The 18,961-nt window shown below is 38.4% G+C and overlaps 1 protein-coding gene across 1 annotated transcript; it reads left to right on the forward strand.

The window, feature by feature from the left end:
• Positions 1-11,089: 11,089 nt before the first annotated feature.
• neurod4 (neuronal differentiation 4) lies at positions 11,090-13,805 on the forward strand. The gene is made up of 2 exons (XM_083521581.1): positions 11,090-11,340; positions 12,140-13,805. The coding sequence occupies exon 2, from the start codon at positions 12,146-12,148 to the stop codon at positions 13,196-13,198; it is 1,053 nt and encodes a 350-aa protein (XP_083377707.1). The 5' UTR covers positions 11,090-11,340; positions 12,140-12,145; the 3' UTR covers positions 13,199-13,805.
• Positions 13,806-18,961: the final 5,156 nt, after the last annotated feature.

Genomic DNA, 18,961 nt, shown 5'->3' on the forward strand with positions numbered 1-18,961 from the left:
AACTTGAAACTTTAGGAAATAATCTTCAACACAGTGGACATAACCAGTGTTGCACAGTTTGCCAAGAATCCAAATAATATTTTATTACCATTATTAGAGGTTGACCGATTATTTAGCGCCGATAGTTGATTGCTGGATCTATCGGTTATCTTCAAAAATCCATATTGATAGTTTTTCCAGGTTGCGTTATACAGTACGAGAGCGGCCTCTAGAGGCGAACCACGTGTTGTTTATTCAAAGTGTCTTTTTTAATTAATCTTAAATGTAACTATTTTTATTTATTTGGAGTGTTATTTTTTTGTTTTTGTTTATTTTCCTCAATATTTATTAATATAAATTGTTTATTGATTATTATTATTTATTAATATAAATTTGGCACAATTTCTCGATTCAGTAATGTCTTTTTATATTTGTGTAATAAAGTTCAGTACTATTTTACATGAACTGTTATGTTTTTTATTCAGTATCCTTTTTATTCGGTTGATTAATTGGTTATCGACGAGCACCTATCCAACCTAGTATTCACTTTTGACCTTTAGCCAAGTGATAGAGATGATGGCAATAAAAAATCAAATCCAACTAATATTGGATTTTAGTCCGGATACATAAATAGTGGAATCCAACTGATATTTTATTGCCATCATCTCCAAGGCCTGCAGCGACCATAAAACCTAGACCACTCTAAGTATAAAGCATCCTGATGTCCACTGATGTTAAAGCATTACTGTCTAATTGAGGCGCTCAGTCTCCGCCCCCCGAGTGGATTTTTTTGGGTGCAATCCATCGCGCGCTCAATGGGCCTTGAAATCGTCGTTTATGTGTCTCGCGCGACGGAACAATAGCGACACGCTCCCCCCCCCCCCCCCCCCCCCCCCCCCCCGCCGTCACCGCCGCCGACTGCGACAACGACGCCCATGCGCGCGCGCGCTTTCGCGTTTCCTCGAGTGCGCTGTGGATTTAAGGGCAAATACAGTTGGCCGCGTCCCAACCTGTACACACTGGATAGTGTGCCAAGCAAGACAGCACTACATTTCTTTACACAGGTGGCATACTAGTTTGGCATATTCACTACATTGTGAGGAAACAAATGGTTAGTTAGTTGGTTCTCATTAAGTTCACTTCATTCTTTTGATCAGAAATAAAGTTACATGACATTTTTTAATAAGCAGATCCCCCAACATTATGGTTTCAATAATGTATGTATGCATGTTTGTATGACTGCATAGCATACGAACGACATGGTCCAGAAGAATCATTAAATAAACCACTCAATTCCGTTTAATGCAATGCATAGTGTATATGGGAGTCACCTGATAAAACAACGAACGACTCTGACTAGAAGAGTTAAGAGGTAAAAAGTCAGTTCTGTTTCCTGTACATAACCTACAGAGAATTTGCGATGTTTTGCAGTAAAAAATAAACGAATCACACTTTGAGGCTACTCGTTCTTCTGAGACACATTAAAGACTTGTTACTCATTGCCCTTATATACACCAATACACCAATTCAACCCTCTGGAGCTAAACTCTGGAGTGCTAGAGGAAGCCTATTTCCCCATGAGTGTTTATATAGGCTTTGGTTTTCTCTCTATTGAAGAATCCTTAAAGGGTCTTTGGGTCATGTTTTTGGTCGTGGAAACCCTTAAAAGTACCCTCAAGAGCCTTGCTGTGAAGGCTCTGAAAGCATGTATTGTTCCAAAAGGAACTTTTAAGATCCGCCAAATGTCACCCTTCTGAAAAAAACGTGACGAGTGAAACAAGAACGTGAACTTTTGACTATACAATAAATTAGATATGGGGGGTTTTGTCATTTTATACCTGTGTTAATCCACTGATAATCCAGATTTGAGCAGAAATATCAATTTGAGTCAGGTGGTTTCTAGTTCCAAAAAATGTTTATATATGAAACCTTTGCTGCGTTTCTTTTGTTTTCTAAGAAAAAGTCATTCTGAAATGTCCACTTGTTAATGTGTTAAACATTCGGTCAAACTTCTCCCTCTAAAAGAGTTAATGTAAGAATAAAATCATAGTTGTGGTTATAACTAGCCATAAGTCATAGCATGTGTCTGTCAGTTTATTTTTGGTGTTGGTAGGCTGGATTACAGGTAAGTATACTGGAAACATCATTGGACATAATGTATAGAGACATATTATTTGTTGCCGTAGAGTCTTTATGTTCCTGGGGGAATGGTTGAGGGTGATGGTCGTTTGAGGGGTTGGGGGGGGTGGGGGTATGACTAGGGTTTAAGGGTTTAAGTCCTTGAGGCAGAGCTAAACCGACCTCATGTGCACACGTTAAAAAGTGTCCGGTAATCCAAAGAGGAGTCTGCCGAGCAAACACAGATTAAAAAGATTAATTTCCAGGCCTCACGTTTGCCTAAATCTCTTAGTCAACCCCACCGTAACTCCCTCTTCTTCCAGTTGGTGCACACACACACACACACACACACACACACACACACACACACACACACACACACACACACACACACACACACACACACACACACACAAAGCCTTAATCTAATATTTATAAAGAATAAACACCATTTGTAATATTCACTTGCCACTGATTTATGCAAATGATGAAGAACCTCTCTGCAGCTGAAAAATGTCAAAAAGGTGTGCACCTGCCTTTAATTGAAAAAAGCATCTGAAATCTCCATGGATGCTGGTTTTCCAATTGAAAAAGTAAACTTATTTCCACATTCGCCTTTTTATTATATTTTTTTGTTAAGGCCAATGGTGAAAATAAATTGAATTATGCCGAATTAGGGAAAGGGCTTCAATTGTTCCTCCGAGCTTCTCCCAGAATACATAATAGAATTATAGCAACTGCCTCAACAAATGCCTTACAAAATCCCTCCACCATGCCAAATCATCAAACCAACTGATTTATTTTTAATGGTATTACACCCCTCACTCTGCAGTGTCATGGTAATAACTGGAGCTCCTGCAGCTGCCTCTATATCACATTAGCCAAGCTTAATATTGACTGTGCAAGGCTCACAAAACAATACGCCGGAGGACAGGCAGCTTAAAGACAGCCAACGAATCTATAAGCTTTTCAGGGGGCTGGAAGGGAGTTAACTAAGGCTCTGAAGTTGCTTTTGCCCTGAAGGAGTGGCACAATCAATAGGATGCTTAGCACCAGTTCGCCCGTGCAGACCCTCACCATCGAGACCGAGGCTCTTCTCAGCAGCACCAATCTGACAAGAGACCATGAAACCTGATGCAACTTGATTCCTTTTATTTGGTCTGTCTTTCTTTCATGTGACCAACAAACAATCAGTTTTCGTCTCACTTAAGCCCAAGCCTGTCCAGCTGCTTTTTTTTTCTGTTTTTGCTTCGAATGTCAATATGCACATGGGAATCATGGAAGCAATAGTGTTGGGCTTCAAGAATAATAAACTTTAGCAAAGGGTAGTGTTCGAGCATTTTCATGTTCAATCCAAAACAACAGACAGATTTCTAGACCACAAATTAAATAACATTGATTGGCAAGTGTCTGTGTGTGTGTGTGTGTGTGTGTGTGTGTGTGTGTGTGTGTGTGTGTGTGTGTGTGTTTGTGTGGTGTTCGCCTCACGTCCGCAGAAACCCACAATGGGAGTCAGACCGTGCCACTTGTGGGTAGTCTGCACCTGATCACAAACCAATTCATGGCCTCCAGCCAAATGCATAGAACTGTTTTAATAAGATGAAATAAATTCTCTCAAATCGACTCGCCTCGGCGATTAATTGCGAAATGTTGGCCTTATTGCTGTCGCGTTTATGATACTTATGAATCTCTGTCTGATGATTAAGTTTGTAGCTGTGGGTTGCACCAGAAACGAACAAAATCTGTGCATTGTGTTTGCTTATACAGATTACGGCCCTTGATTAGTGGATGGGTGCAATCCATTCAAGCTTTTTCACTCCCACCCCGCTAAAGCCCCTTGGGGTATGCCCACATCCCAAAGGACAGCCGGCTTGGCAGATGGAATCCCCTCCTCCCTCCCTCTTTCCTGCTCTCTCTCTCTCTCTCTCTCTCTCTCTCTCTCTCTCTCTCTCTCTCTCTCTCTCTCTCTCTCTCTCTCTCTCTCTCAGAGCATCACACACGGGGAATGGACAAACACTGATATGACGAAGACTTTAGCCTAATTGTGACACACTGTTTTTTTGGTTTGTTCAAATGAAACTTTCTCTACACAAACGGGGTTCTTCAAGATTTCTTTGCTTCTAAATGAGACTCTTTCTGTAGTGAAATTCTCAGGACACCCAAAGAATACTTTTAAATCAGATTTAAATGACATATCCCGATATCTTTGGGCTATTAATAAGAGACCTACAGCACCTAAAGGTACAGCCAGTACATTCCAAATATATCCAAACTTCCCATATATAAATCCCTCCTCTTAAGAGAAACACATGACTGGTTCCCTTAACTGTGCATCAAAAAGCTAATAACGTTGCTCTCAACGTCCATACATCTTACAGAGCTTTTTTTTTTTTTTTTTTTATTCCTCTGTCTGGTCATAAATATATCCACAAAGCTGTCTGCCATCCTCAATTCCTCCAGCCGTGTTAATGTCAGTGCAGTGAAGCAGAATGTCTAGAGAGGGGTTGCAGGTGGCATGGTGGGCTAAATGGGTAATTTTACGCTTGCAATTAGGTGCTGGGCTTGTGATATAATATGGGATTGATTTACACAAACTGGCAGACTGGCCCCTGCGGCCTCCCCTTGTGACTGCTTCAGCTTGAGTAGCCGCTTCGTTTCTGATTCACCGGCCAATGATGGTTACTAATCAAGACAGGAAATAATTCATAGTAGTCAAGCTGATGCTGATAGACATTAAGGGTAAAAGTGATTGCTTGGTTTACACTGCCTCTCGGCTCTTCTGCAAGGCTGAGGGGACTCGGGACTCAGTTGTCCTGCATGTCTGTCTGTCCCCCAGGATCCTGTGTGCAATGCTCATGCATTCAGCTCCACTGAGCAAAAAAAAACAAACAAAAAAAAAAAACAGGATTGCCGTTTTGGGACTTTAGAAAATGTCTGATAAAATGCTGACTGACACACACACACACACACACACACACACACACACACACACACACACACACACACACACACACACACACACACACACACACACACACACAGAAAGAGAGAGACATTTGTCTTGTTTTATGTTCTCTTGTCTTTCTTAGGGCCTTACAATGCTATATTTAATAATGCAGCTATTTAATGCTAAATCTGAATGAAAACTATTGTCTATTCCTTTTTTTTTTTTATTCGAACTTAAATATGTTTTTAAAAGAAAATAAACAAAATCTAACACACATACACAGAGACAATCTCTTATATATATATATATATATATATATATATATATATATATATATATATATATATATATATATATATATATATATATATATATATATATATATATATATATGTATTATATAATATAACTCTATTATGTTTATCAATTCAATTGCTGAATATTATCACCAACCCCAAAGTAAATTCCTATTTCAGTCCTAAGTTTCTGATTTGCATCCAAAAGTTGTACCCGACTGTTCGATGCTGGTCACCCCGATACACTCTCCTTTTATTATTACTAGAAGCGACTCTGCTTTCAGTAGGGCTTGAGGGAGCATGTGTGCATGGCTTTAATTCCTATTGTATTCGTGCAGTCTCGGTGTAGGCGAGTGTGTCTGTGTTTTGGACTGAGGGAGTGAGGAAGAGAAAAAGCCAGGAACAAGGACCCATCTGTCAGAGAAGTGAGCGTATTCCCCCTTTCCCCTCCAAACCGCTCCCCTGGGACACAAGCAAGGGATAACTCACTTGTGGCAAGAGTTGTGTTTTTTTTGGTTTCCTTTTGCACACAGAAAAGGCAAGGAATCTCAACCATAAGAAAATAACAGCACCGTAATATTAATAACACCACAACGGGTTTAATAAAGAGATGTGCACAAACAACACTGTCTTGTGAAGCATGAGATCTAGACAGCGAACTTGTGTCATTGGGGCTGACGTGTTGACAGGGGGTGGATTCACTTGCTCGGAGATTGGCTTTTAATGTCCTGTCGGCCTTCTGCTAAATCTTCACAGGTTTTGTTAGTTTCACACAGCGAAGTACCATATGGAGGAACAAGTTATAATTAATGAGCAAATTATATAATGAGAAGAAAACTACAAACAAGAGTGGGTGGAAGGTCAGGGTTTGTCCTTTTAATTCGGATTCCAATTTTTCAGATTCTTTTTAAACTTTAGCTCTGAGTTATTCAAAAGTGTATTATAATATAAATATATAGCTCATGGTCTTCCAGGTCATATACCATCAGTAGTTAAAAAGATTAAAAAAAACCTGCTTTGATTTAAGTCATACGAAAAATTTTCAAAAGTGTTTTATACTGTAATGTGATAAAAGATTTTGAGGAATCTGTCAATATGATGTCTTGATGAATATTTTATTGTATATACCTGCTTATTGGTACTGCTAAAAGTGCGTATAATGGTATGATAAAGGAGACTGATTTCCTGTTAGTCACTATTCAAGTATAAGTTGGACATTATTCATGAATTAAAAAACAATGCAATATATGAATAAATCTTATGATTCATACCTAATGTTAAGCAGAATAATTTAAATGGGATTACAGACATGTCATCTTTTGAAATCTCATTCAGACAAATAAAATGTTTGTATCAATTTAAAAAGTGCTGTTGTAGAAACATACTTCATCATAAGCCATGAATGTTAATATTTATTTATTCTTTTACAATTTTCCCATTGTATTTTTCTTTGGATTGTTGCTTTTTAATTAATAAATAATAATAATAATAATAATAATAATAATAATAATAATAATAATAATAATAATAATAATAATAATAATAATAATAAAAATAATAATTTATTGTTTTACTGATTGACTTAAAAAAGTAATTGTTGGTTTAGACTGTTGAACCTCCTGAGCTGAATTGATGTAGAAACTTTATCTGACAATTTAATCTATTATATCAAGAAACTACAATTGGGCAGGCATCATTTGTCCCACAGGTCTGATATAGATATCAAACATAATGTGACTCCTGAAGCATCTCTAAAACCCATACTCAGAGTCATGAGAGTTAGAGAAGCTGTTCCACTTTGCTCTGGTCTGAACTCTGAACTCTCTCAACAGGAGGGACCAAACCACTGCCTAACGTCTTATGTTTGCCGATTGTCTGACTTCATGGAGACTTAAAGAAACATTAGGGTAGAACTGAAAGTGAGGGCATGTGAAAAAGCATTCCCTTGATGTCAGAATGCTCATTTCTATGACACAGGTGTGACACAGGACATTGTAAACACTCAGGGGATGTGGGAAGAAGTGGGGTCACTTAGTGAGCCTCAGGGAAGCCTAACACTCATACACAGAGTACATACACACACATGATCTCTCGTCCTTATGGGACAGAACACGTTTAAATGAGCACAGGCACTCAGTTGCATACACAATTTTAAATGAATAGCACATCACCTGAGTTCTCTTTAACAGTACTAACTGTAGTAGGAAAGTGCGGTTTTCTTATTTCTCATCAGCATGTGAAATCCTTAAAAAATTGTATTATTTTTTTATAACAAAAACATTTGTGCCAATTTGGTTTGATGCTATAAAATTGGAGATTGTGTCAAATATTTATTAAAAGAAGAAACGTAAAATATTTATAAAAGTGTCATGTCTTCAGATACCTTTTTAATCATCCATTCAACCTTCATGTCCATTCTGTGATGTCCAGAACAACAACCAAGTTTGCATATTTCAGCAAATATTATCCATTATTTGGACACCAGACAGTGGGATGTTCACAGTGCAACACGTCCACTTTTCCTTGCAGTTCTGTTTGCATATATATTTTTCTTCATCTTACTATTTGTGCTTAATGTTTTGGTGTTTCCCTTTGAATTATGTCTTGCTACAAGAAGGGATTCCACTTTATGGTGTTACAGACGGTTGCCTTGTATATATGACAATGATGTAAACACTTATTAGAATATTTTGGTTATTTAAGACACAATCATGGTGTGCAACTTTAGAAACAAAAATACACACCTTTATTTTCTCCACTTCCTATAAGTGGAATAATGTTTTATAATATGATGCTATAGGACAAAACTCTTTGATCATATGTGTAGTGTGTGTGTAGATGGACTTACTATAGGGATTATATTAAGGATGTAACCCAGTGTGTAGAACCGAACCCGTCATCCGGAGCGCGCAGGCACGGTGTGAATCAGGGGCGGAGGCGTGAACGCGCACTGAGCACATTCACCCCCTCCCCTGTTCTCTCACATAAACGACCATCTGCTCATTTCTACCACAAACCAGAGTTTGGTCTCAAAGTTCGATTTTTTTTACTTCAATTCATTACAGTTTTTAGGAGTTGAAATGCAGCATTTTAATTACATTAATGGTCTTTAGACACATTAAATCACACCAAAATGGCAAATAGGACAAGACCTAAAGCTGACATGCATGGGAACAGAACACAATAAAAAATGTCTTATTAAAAATATGTTTTGTGTTTGGTGCAAGGACCAATTATGTATAAAAAGAGATGTAGAAATTGTTGTGTGTGTGTGAAACCATTTTTGATTTTGTGATTAAAATTAATACAAAAAAATAAGAAATTACAGACTTATAAATATATAGATACAACTTTATTGTCATTGTAGTTTAACATGTACCAGAAGTGCAATGAAATATAAATATATATATATATATATATATATATATATATATATATATATATATATATATATATATATATATATATATAAAAAATAAAAATAAAAACGATTTGTGCACATGATGAATTTTAAATAATAAAAATCACAATTATTTAGCATCCAGTCTTGGAGAGTTTCCTAATTGCTGTCGGTAACCTATTTTTCAGCAGACAGCTTGAAGAGAGGGAGACGGGGATTAGGTAATTCATTAGGCTTAATCCATTAGTGTGTGCGTGTGTGTGTTTTCGGGGTGGGTAGGGGGGCTTTTGTAGAACTTAAATTGCCGGTTTTATTATTATTTGGATATGTGTTTTATTTGCAATCATTTGCGCGCAATGTTTATATTAGTACATAGTTAATGATAAAGTGCAGCTCGGGTTCGAGGGAAACTGTGATTCATTGGGGGTAGTGGTGGTGGGGAGGTTGCAGAGGATAGAAGCGCGTGTCCGTCTCGCGCGCACAATGGGATCAGTGCGAGGTCACGTGCGGTTACAGAGATCCGGGAGATCACATATGGTGCGTTTGTGTGTCTAGGCATTTTGCGCAATGGAGAAACATCTCTGCGTGATGAAGAAAAACACACAAAAAACATTACAACAGGTCTAAGAAAAAAAACAACTGCATGGTGGGTTTTGATCAGCGAGGACAGAAGAACTGACACTGGTTCCAGCAGGTTCTTCTTTATAAATTAAAGTTGCCTTATTGCTGCAAGTCGTCTTAAAACTTTGGTTTTGGAGTCCAGCAGTTACTGGACGTCACGTTTGGTGGACTGCGCTGCTAATAAGCGGGCAGGAAAAATTAATGAACGAGCTGACCCACACACACACACACACACACACACACACACACACACACACACACACACACACACACACACCTGCTCACACCGCGCCAAGCTGCCACAGCCGTTTACGCCCAGCCAGAGGAAGACAAACCGGGGATCTGCTGCAATCCTGTCCCGCGCAATGCTCATTTATCCCGGTATAAATATTCAGTCTACAATTCACTGAACAGGTTCAGAGAAGATGTACATATAAAATAAACAACAACGAAAACATTTATACATTGTTTATTAGAATCAGAAATATTCTCGCGACTCTCCAAATTCACGAACACGTGATTAGAATTGCAATAGAGTTGTTCGAGTTGGTCGCATTCTGATTGGCTGTGAATCATGTGTTGAATTAATCAATGAACACTTACGCGAGGGCGCGCGTGTGTGTGTGTGTGTGTGTGTGTGTGTGTGTGTGTGTGTGTGTGTGTGTGTGTGTGTGTATCTTCGTTCTGTTTTTGTAAGAAAAACGTATCAATATTTTTAAGAAATGTTCTCAGAGACATCCACAGAAACCTTTCCAAAGCAACAAATAAAACAAAACAGAAAAAAACATGCCGGGTTGAAACAAGCAAAAATAAACAAATTACATTTACGCCACATTTCTATTTAAACAATAAGACAAAAACGACTAAATACAATAACTAGATGAAATAGTAACTCGTTTGTTTATAATGAGCTTGAACACACAGGCGATGCACTACTGTGTTTGGTTTATTTTATGTAAACAAAATGATTGTTTTCTGGATAAGACACATTGAAGTCTCTGTTTATACGAAAGTATAAAGATTGAAAAAGTTATAAAGTATAAAGAAATACAAAAAATATAAATATTATAAATAGAAAATTAATAAGAATGAAAAAATATATACATTTTTGAATCATATGAAGTTTAAAAAGGGCTATCAACAAAAAAAAAGGATAATTATACATACTTATAGAATTAATTGTTATATAATAATAATAATAATAATAAAAACAACAACAACAACGACTTTATTATTATTATTATTATTATTATTATTATTATTATTATTATTATTATTATTATTATTATCATTATCCATATTATTATTATTATTATTATTATTATTATTATTATTATTATTATTATTATCATTATCCATATTATTATTATTATTATTATTATTATTATTATTATTATTATTCATATTATTACTATTATTCATATTATTCATATTATTATTATTATTGTTATTGTTATTGTTATTGTTATTGTTATTATTATTATTGTTATTGTTGTTGTTATTGTTATTATTATTATTATTATTATTACAGAGACTAATTAAGTGTTAATTGACAGTAAAATCTTTCTTAACAAAGTTTCCGTATATTCTTTCTGTCTCTCTCTCTCTCTCTCTCTCTCTCTCTCTCTCTCTCTCTCTCTCTCTCTCTCTCTCTCTCTCTCTCTCTCTCTCTCTTTCTGTCACGCACGCGCGCGCACACAAAGCGCGGTGAATGAGTGACACTCATAAAACCTGTAGCCACGAGCCCGCCACGCGCGCAGGATGGGGTGTGGCTGTAGGCGGGGCTTAGCGGCTTCCCTAGAAAGGTCAAAGCGGAACCCTGACTCGGGACAGAGGGAGACAGAGCCGCTCAGAGGCGCGTGGAGAGTTGAAGGAGATCTGCTGATCAGCCGGGAATCTGTTACTGCCAAACTGTGCTCATCTGGGGAACTTTCCTCAAGAACATCAGGAAGGAGGGAGCTGTGTAATAGACTGAACAGGTAAGATATTAGGTCTGATTCACGTGTCATCTGCACTGCGCTTAATCCCTTGGTAGATTATTTTGTATGGCAAATTAGAAATTATGATGAAGAGTAATTAATTAATATCTGCTTGTAAAATGTTTGTGATATTAAACATGCACAAGGATGCTCGTGCACTTCCAATAACGTTTTATTGAGCAGTCTCAAACGAATCCGACATCTGTGTGTGTGTGTGTGTGTGTGTGTGTGTGTGTGTGTGTGTGTGTGTGTGTGTGTGTGTGTGTGTGCGTATGCTGAGTTTGATTTAGCGACTATTTAAATCCCAGCTCTTTATCCGCCTAAATCCGCTCGTGTCCTAGATGGAGAGCGTCTCGGCTCGGAAGCCTGTAAACTAATCAGATATTTTTTTACATGCTTCTTTTATAAGTCAGCTTAGATTTTATTGTGGGTGACCTACTTTATTTACTTGCAGCAATGCTTTTTGGAGATGACAAGTGAAAATAAAAAAATACAGTGCAGGAATGGTTATTATCATCTGTCAAAGCACCACGGAAAAAATAAAAAAAAAAACACAAATACAATTACCTGTAAAAAAATAAGATAATTATAAGTCACTCTGGAAAAATAAATTTGCCAAATGCCATAAATGTAAATGTAACAGACTGGAGGCAGTTTGAGCTCTAAACTGTCCGCTGTTCAGTGCTGAAATTCGACAACAGACTCACTTCACAAATTAGTCATAGCCAGAACCTGGTAATACTGAATGAGCTTAACTATTATCTGTCGCATTAACATCCGCATGCCTCTGTCCCCTCAGATCACAATGATGACCAAGCCATTCGGGAAGCCTGGAGATGTAACTGAGCTGGTCAGCTCTTTGGGCTGGATCGAGGAAGACCTGAGCTCTCAAGACGGAGAGCAGACTCCTGAGATAGTAGATCACTACAGCCTGAACAGAAGGAATAGCTGTCTGCCTATGGATCTCGGCAGTGAAGACATGGAGGAGGAAGAGGAAGAGGAGGATGGAGAATGTGGACTGGATGGGGAGAAAGCACCGAAACGCCGGGGACCCAAAAAGAAGAAGATGACAAAAGCCAGGATAGAGCGTTTCCGTGCACGTCGAGTCAAAGCAAATGCTCGGGAGCGCACACGCATGCACGGACTCAATGACGCCCTGGACAACCTACGGCAAGTCATGCCATGCTACTCCAAGACACAGAAACTGTCCAAGATCGAGACGCTGCGATTGGCACGCAACTACATCTGGGCATTATCGGATGTCCTTGAGAGTGGCCAGTCAACAGAGAGTCATGGTTTCCTGGAAATGCTCTGCAAAGGACTGTCACAACCCACCAGCAACCTGGTGGCCGGCTGCCTCCAGCTGGGTCCTACAGCCATGCTGCTAAGTAAACTCGATGAGAAGAGTGGACCGTTGGATGCAGTGAATGCTCAGCAGGCACATGCTTTGAGTTTCCCATCACCTGGGCTACCCAGTCCACCCTATGGATCCATGGAGGCCTCCCACCTTCTTCACTTGAAGGGGTTTAAAGGAGCAACATATGAAAATCACTCACCCAATGAGTGTAGCAATGGTACGCCGCCATATGATGGCCCTCTTACACCGCCCCTTAGCATCAGTGGAAACTTTGCCCTCAAGCAAGAGCCTGACGCTGAGAGGAACTTCACTTCACACCCCACACATCCAGCCCACTATCTGTCTTCTCACCAATACCCAGCATCCTCCATGTCTGGATTGCCTCAGGGCCATGCACTGTTCCCCGGATCCCGTTATGAGCTACCTTTGGACATCACTTTTGAGTCATTTGCCGCACCACACATAGTGAGCTCACAGATAGGCAGCATTTACAATGAATGAACCGCCATAGCTACCATAGTCTTCAGAACACATATCCAGAATTAAAGTAGACATAAGAAGGCATGTTGATAATATACAAGCAACTCTGTGAGGGAAACTAATGAGCCTGCCTACCACAGCTGTATTGCAGAGATGCAAATATCGATCAAATTATTCTTGCATTGCTGATCACTGATTTGACTTTCTGGATTTTCTTCTTCGACCTGATTGACCTTTATTCCTCTCCCTAGATTGAGAGGTCTTTTATGCATATGCTATGAAGGTTATACCCCTCCCCCCCTTCATACACTTATATTTTTCTAAACCTTTTACATGACTTTACTTTTGATCAAAAGCCTATTTCGATAAACACCTACTACAAGGAATACATTTAGCCACAAATACATACAAATGCATTTATTTATAGCTGTATTTAATATTTATTTTGACTGTGTGATTTGATAGAAAACAGACAGCACTAGTTTGTCATGCTGTTACCATTCCTCATAAAGTATTTATTTTATTTATTTGATTTATTTTCAGGGTTTTATTTTGCATGTATGTATTTTTGTGCCCTTTCCACTGTATTTGTCATTTCAAACAATGTTTTGTAATACCTATTTCGCACTTAAAAATAAAAATATTCTTATATTATATACAAATATTTTGTTCATCCATTTCATTATTTAATATTTTTTCACTCAGTTTTGTATACAAAAAATGACAAATATATAAATAAAAAAATTGTCCACAACTAGATATTGATACTATAAAGTAGAATGTAAAAAGATAGATATGACAATTTTATTGTTTGACATAGCATTGCATTGCTTATCAAAATATATACATGATCACATAATTCATCTAGTATGTATGCATGAAATATTAAATCACACCAGTAGATAAAAAAAGGGAACTTGTGTGTCTGCATGTTTTATATCTTGGTATGGGGACCACATGTCCCCACAATAATCATGATATATGCCAAGAAAGACCATGTGGGTCCTTCCCCTTTTTGTCTTAAATATTTTTTTAATACAATAGTGGAGCTGTAAAAAAAAAAATAATAAAAAAAAAAAATAAAATAATAAATAAAAGCCTGACCTAAGTGAGATTAGGGTCTAAAATATAGCTCTAGGTATAGTTGTAGGGGCACAGCATGATTTATCTGCATTAGGTCCACAGAAGTTTATAAAGGATACAAACAAATTTAATGCATGTGCATGATTGTTGTGTTGAAGCAGTAAGTCAGGTCATGTGTGTGTGTGTGTGTGTGTGTGTGTGTGTGGGGGGGGGGGGGGGGGGCATGGGAACTTGGACCTGGAGAGCAGGTGACAGTGGCTCTTACAGATGCTCTTTTCACTCTCATTCATATTTTCCCAGAATATTAGAACAAAGTGATGATTATAGCACAAACAAATCATTAAGAGAGAAATGTAAATAAATGGAATGATATAACACCCCACTTTTGCAACCAGAAAGTTCATTTAATAAAATACTGTTAAAAGAACACATCCAGATGGAAGAATTACATAATGTGTACTGCATTTACTACAAAATTCCACTCAGGATGTTTCTTAGAATGACCTGAAGTGCAATAAGGAGAGAACCAAAAATTAGTTAAACGTCAAATGTAAAATAAATTAACAAACTGATCGAAATCCCCATTGTTGCAGACAAAATGTTCACTTAATCAAATGTTGCGGTTGTTAATCAAACCACAGCACAACAATACTTTATAATGGATTTCGTTAGGACTCAGTATATACTATATTGGCTTTAATGCCAAGAAAGCCAGGGTAATGCTTGGGTACATTTTATTTCATGCCTTTCAAATACTGAGACAAGAGTACATTAAATAGCACCACAATTCTGCTTCTTCTTTTTTTTTTGCCAACACGTTTATATCACTGCAATCAAGCCAAGAGCCACTGATTGTGCACTACTTTGTGGTGATATTGGTCAACACGAAGGTTCTTCAAGGTTTGAACAATAACGAGGGTAATTGAGTGTGAAGGTGGTTTGAAAAAGCGGCAGAACAAGTGTTTGTGTGTGTGTGTGTGTGTGTGTGTGTGTGTGTGTTTGTGTGTGTGTGTGTGTGTGTGTGTGTATTAGTGTGCATGCATTATTTATTTGAGGCATTTCCAAAAGAAGAGCAGGCTGTTGTGCATGAAGTGGAGCCCGTTCACAGACATCTCTATAGGTTTGTCTTTTCCAGCCCCGGCATGGCGAGAGAAGTGAGGGAAGGGAAAAAAAAGGGGTGATTGTTTTATAGCAGGCGCCACTGGTCCATTGTAAGTGCAGCCTGTTCTTTCTCTTGACCTCCGACCTGCATTGTTGTGAAGCCGCTCGTTCAGGGAGCTGAGACAGCTGGGAGAACTGCGGGGGGCTGATAGACAGCTGAGGCACAGAGAGAGAGAGAGAGAGAGAGAGAGAGAGAGAGAGAGAGAGAGAGAGAGAGAGAGAGAGAGAGAGAAAGAGAAAGAGAGAGAGAGAAAGAACGACAGAGACAGAAAGAGGTAGGATGAAGTATGCAAAACAGGGAGGTAAGTAAATTCTGTTACAAGGCCTTTTCAGCAGCTCAGTTTCCACTCATCTTCAGCACTGAACACATAGCTCCACATGGACACAGATAGAAAGAGGCAGACAGGTGTGCAAAGAGACAGGGAGGAGGGCTAAGTACAGAGCATGGCTAACTAGCTAAATGTGCTTTTATTCCCTGTTGTTAAGAAATTTTTTTAAAGATATATATATATATAATAACATTGTAAGATTATAATCGGTGAGTGAATAACACTGACTATCTCTTCATCATGGCACCTGTTATTGGGTGGGATTTATTAGGCCGCAAATGAACATTTTGTCCTCAAAGTTGATGTGTTAGAAGCTTAAAAAAACAGGCAAGTGTAAGTATTTGAGTGAGTTTGGCAAGGGACAAATTGTGATGGCTAGATGACTGGGTCAGAGCATCTCCAAAACTGCAGCTCTTGTGGGCTGTTCCTGGTCTGCAGTGGTCAGTATCTATCCAAAGAGGTCCAAAGAACAGTGGTGATCCAGCGAGAGGGACTTGGGTGGCCATGGCACACTGATGCACGTGGGGAGCGAAAGCTGGCTCATGTGGTCTGATCCAACTGAGGAGCTTCTGTAGCTCAAATGGCTAAAGAAGTGAATGCTGTTAAAGTTTGACTGGTCAGGACTGCTTTGGCAGCAAGAAGGGGACCAACACAATATTTGGCAGGTGGTCATAATGTTATGCCTCATCAGTGCATGTTGAGTGGTGGATGAAGTACATCATTCCTATACGTATCTCCTGTACAAATCCTTTGATTATATAGTACTTAGTTTCTTTTGCATGTCTACTCTATTAAAAGTGAAAGGTACTTCTAAATGGCTTTTGAACGGGCTTAAGTATCAAGAATGAAAATTACTGATCTGCTGGTTCATATCTGACCCTAACTTTCTAACATTACTATGCAAAAAAGAAATTCACAGTTCTGTAATATATATGCGAAGTGTAAAGCTTGTCTTTCATTTTTCTTGCTTTATACGATTTCAGGAAAGAGTTTTCTTTAGAAAAGACATACAATGAAAGAACACTGATTCCACAAACAATCTCACCTGAACGATGGGGTTACGCTTATGGTCTCTCCACATCTTGCATTCAATAAAATTTGTGTGTTCAAGGCATGATTTTCTGGTATGTAGTCAGACATTATTTATACATTTAAATTTTAATATATACATTAAACGTACAAATATGGGAAATATGTACTTATAAACATATTCAAAATACTTTCTTTCTGTCCATCAATGGGTTTATAAAAAAAAAATATACAGCATAAAATCATGCTCTTTTAACCTCCATAAACATTAGCACATGATTCTAAATTTGAGTTCAAGCTATTTAATAGTTTTAATCCTCAACTCAGTTGTTAACATATATATATATATATATATATATATATATATCCATCCATCCATTTTCTCCCGCTTAAATGAAATATATATATATATATATATATATATATATATATATATATATATATATATATATATATATATATACAGTGAGGAAAATAAGTATTTGAACACCCTGCTATTTTGCAAGTTCTCCCACTTAGAAATCATGGAGGGGTCTGAAATTATCATCGTAGGTGCATGTCCACTGTGAGAGACATAATCTAAAAAAAAAAATCCAGAAATCACAATATATGATTTTTAAACTATTTATTTGTATGATACAGCTGCAAATAAGTATTTGAACACCTGTCTATCAGCTAGAATTCTGACCCTTAAAAACCTGTTAGTCTGCCTTTAAAATGTCCACCTCCACTACATTTATTATCCTAAATTAGATGCACCTGTTTGAGGTCATTAGCTGCATAAAGACACCTGTCCACCCCATACAATCAGTAAGAATCCAACTTCTAACATGGCCAAGACCAAAGAGCTGTCCAAAGACGCTAGAGACAAAATTGTACACCTCCACAAGGCTGGAAAGGGCTACAGGGAAATTGCCAACCAGCTTGGTGAAAAAAGGTCCACTGTTGGAGCAAACATTAGAAAATGAAGAAGCTAAACATGACTGTCAATCTCCGTCGGACTGGGCTCCATGCAAGAACTCACCTCGTGGGGTCTCAATGATCCTAAGGAAGGTGAGAAATCAGCCCAGAACTACACGGGAGGAGCTGGTCAATGACCTAAAAAGAGCTGGGACCACCGTTTCCAAGGTTACTGTTGGTAATACACTAAGACATCATAGTTTGAAATCATGCATGGCACGGAAGGTTCCCCTGCTTAAACCAGCACATGTCCAGGCACGTCTTAAGTTTGCCAATGACCATTTGGATGATCCAGAGGAGTCATGGGAGAAAGTCATGTGGTCAGATGAGACCAAAATAGAACTTTTGGGTCATAATTCCACTAAACGTGTTTGGAGGAAGAAGAATGATGAGTACCATCCCAAGAACACCATCCCTACTGTGAAGCATGGGGGTGGTAGCATTATGCTTTGGGGGTGTTTTTCTGCACATGGGACAGGGCGACTGCACTGTATTAAGGAGAGGATGACCGGAGCCATGTATTGCGAGATTTTGGGGAACAACCTCCTTCCCTCAGTTAGAGCATTGAAGATGGGTCGAGGCTGGGTCTTCCAACATGACAATGACCCGAAGCACACAGCCAGGATAACCAAGGAGTGGCTCTGTAAGAAGCATATCAAGGTTCTGGCGTAGCCTAGCCAGTCTCCAGACCTAAACCCAATAGAGAATCTTTGGAGGGAGCTCAAACTCCGTGTTTTTCAGCGACAGGCCAGAAACCTGACTGATCTAGAGAAGATCTGTGTGGAGGAGTGGGCCAAAATCCCTCCTGCAGTGTGTGCAAACTTGGTGAAAAACTACAGGAAACGTTTGACCTCTGTAATTGCAAACAAAGGCTACTGTACCAAATATTAACATTGACTTTCTCAGGTGTTCAAATACTTATTTGCAGCTGTATTATACAAATAAATAGTAAAAAAATCATACATTGTGATTTCTGGATTTTTTTTTTAGATTATGTCTCTCACAGTGGACATGCACCTACGATGACAATTTCAGACCCCTCCATGATTTCTAAGTGGGAGAACTTGCAAAATAGCAGGGTGTTCAAATACTTATTTTCCTCACTGTATATATATATCCATCCATCCATTTTCTCCTGCTTATCCGTAATTCGGGTCGCGGGGGCAGCAGTCTAAGCAGGCCTTCGACTGCTGCCCAATCCTCACAGCACCGTCCCTTACGG

Source organism: Silurus aristotelis, assembly GCF_946808225.1.
Source record: "Silurus aristotelis genome assembly, chromosome: 19".
Classification (NCBI taxonomy): Eukaryota; Metazoa; Chordata; class Actinopteri; order Siluriformes; family Siluridae; genus Silurus; species Silurus aristotelis.

Bases quoted from the DNA above. Each gene is read 5' to 3' on its own strand.
- neurod4 (XM_083521581.1), top strand. From the start codon at position 12,146: ATGATGACCAAGCCATTCGGGAAGCCTGGAGATGTAACTGAGCTGGTC.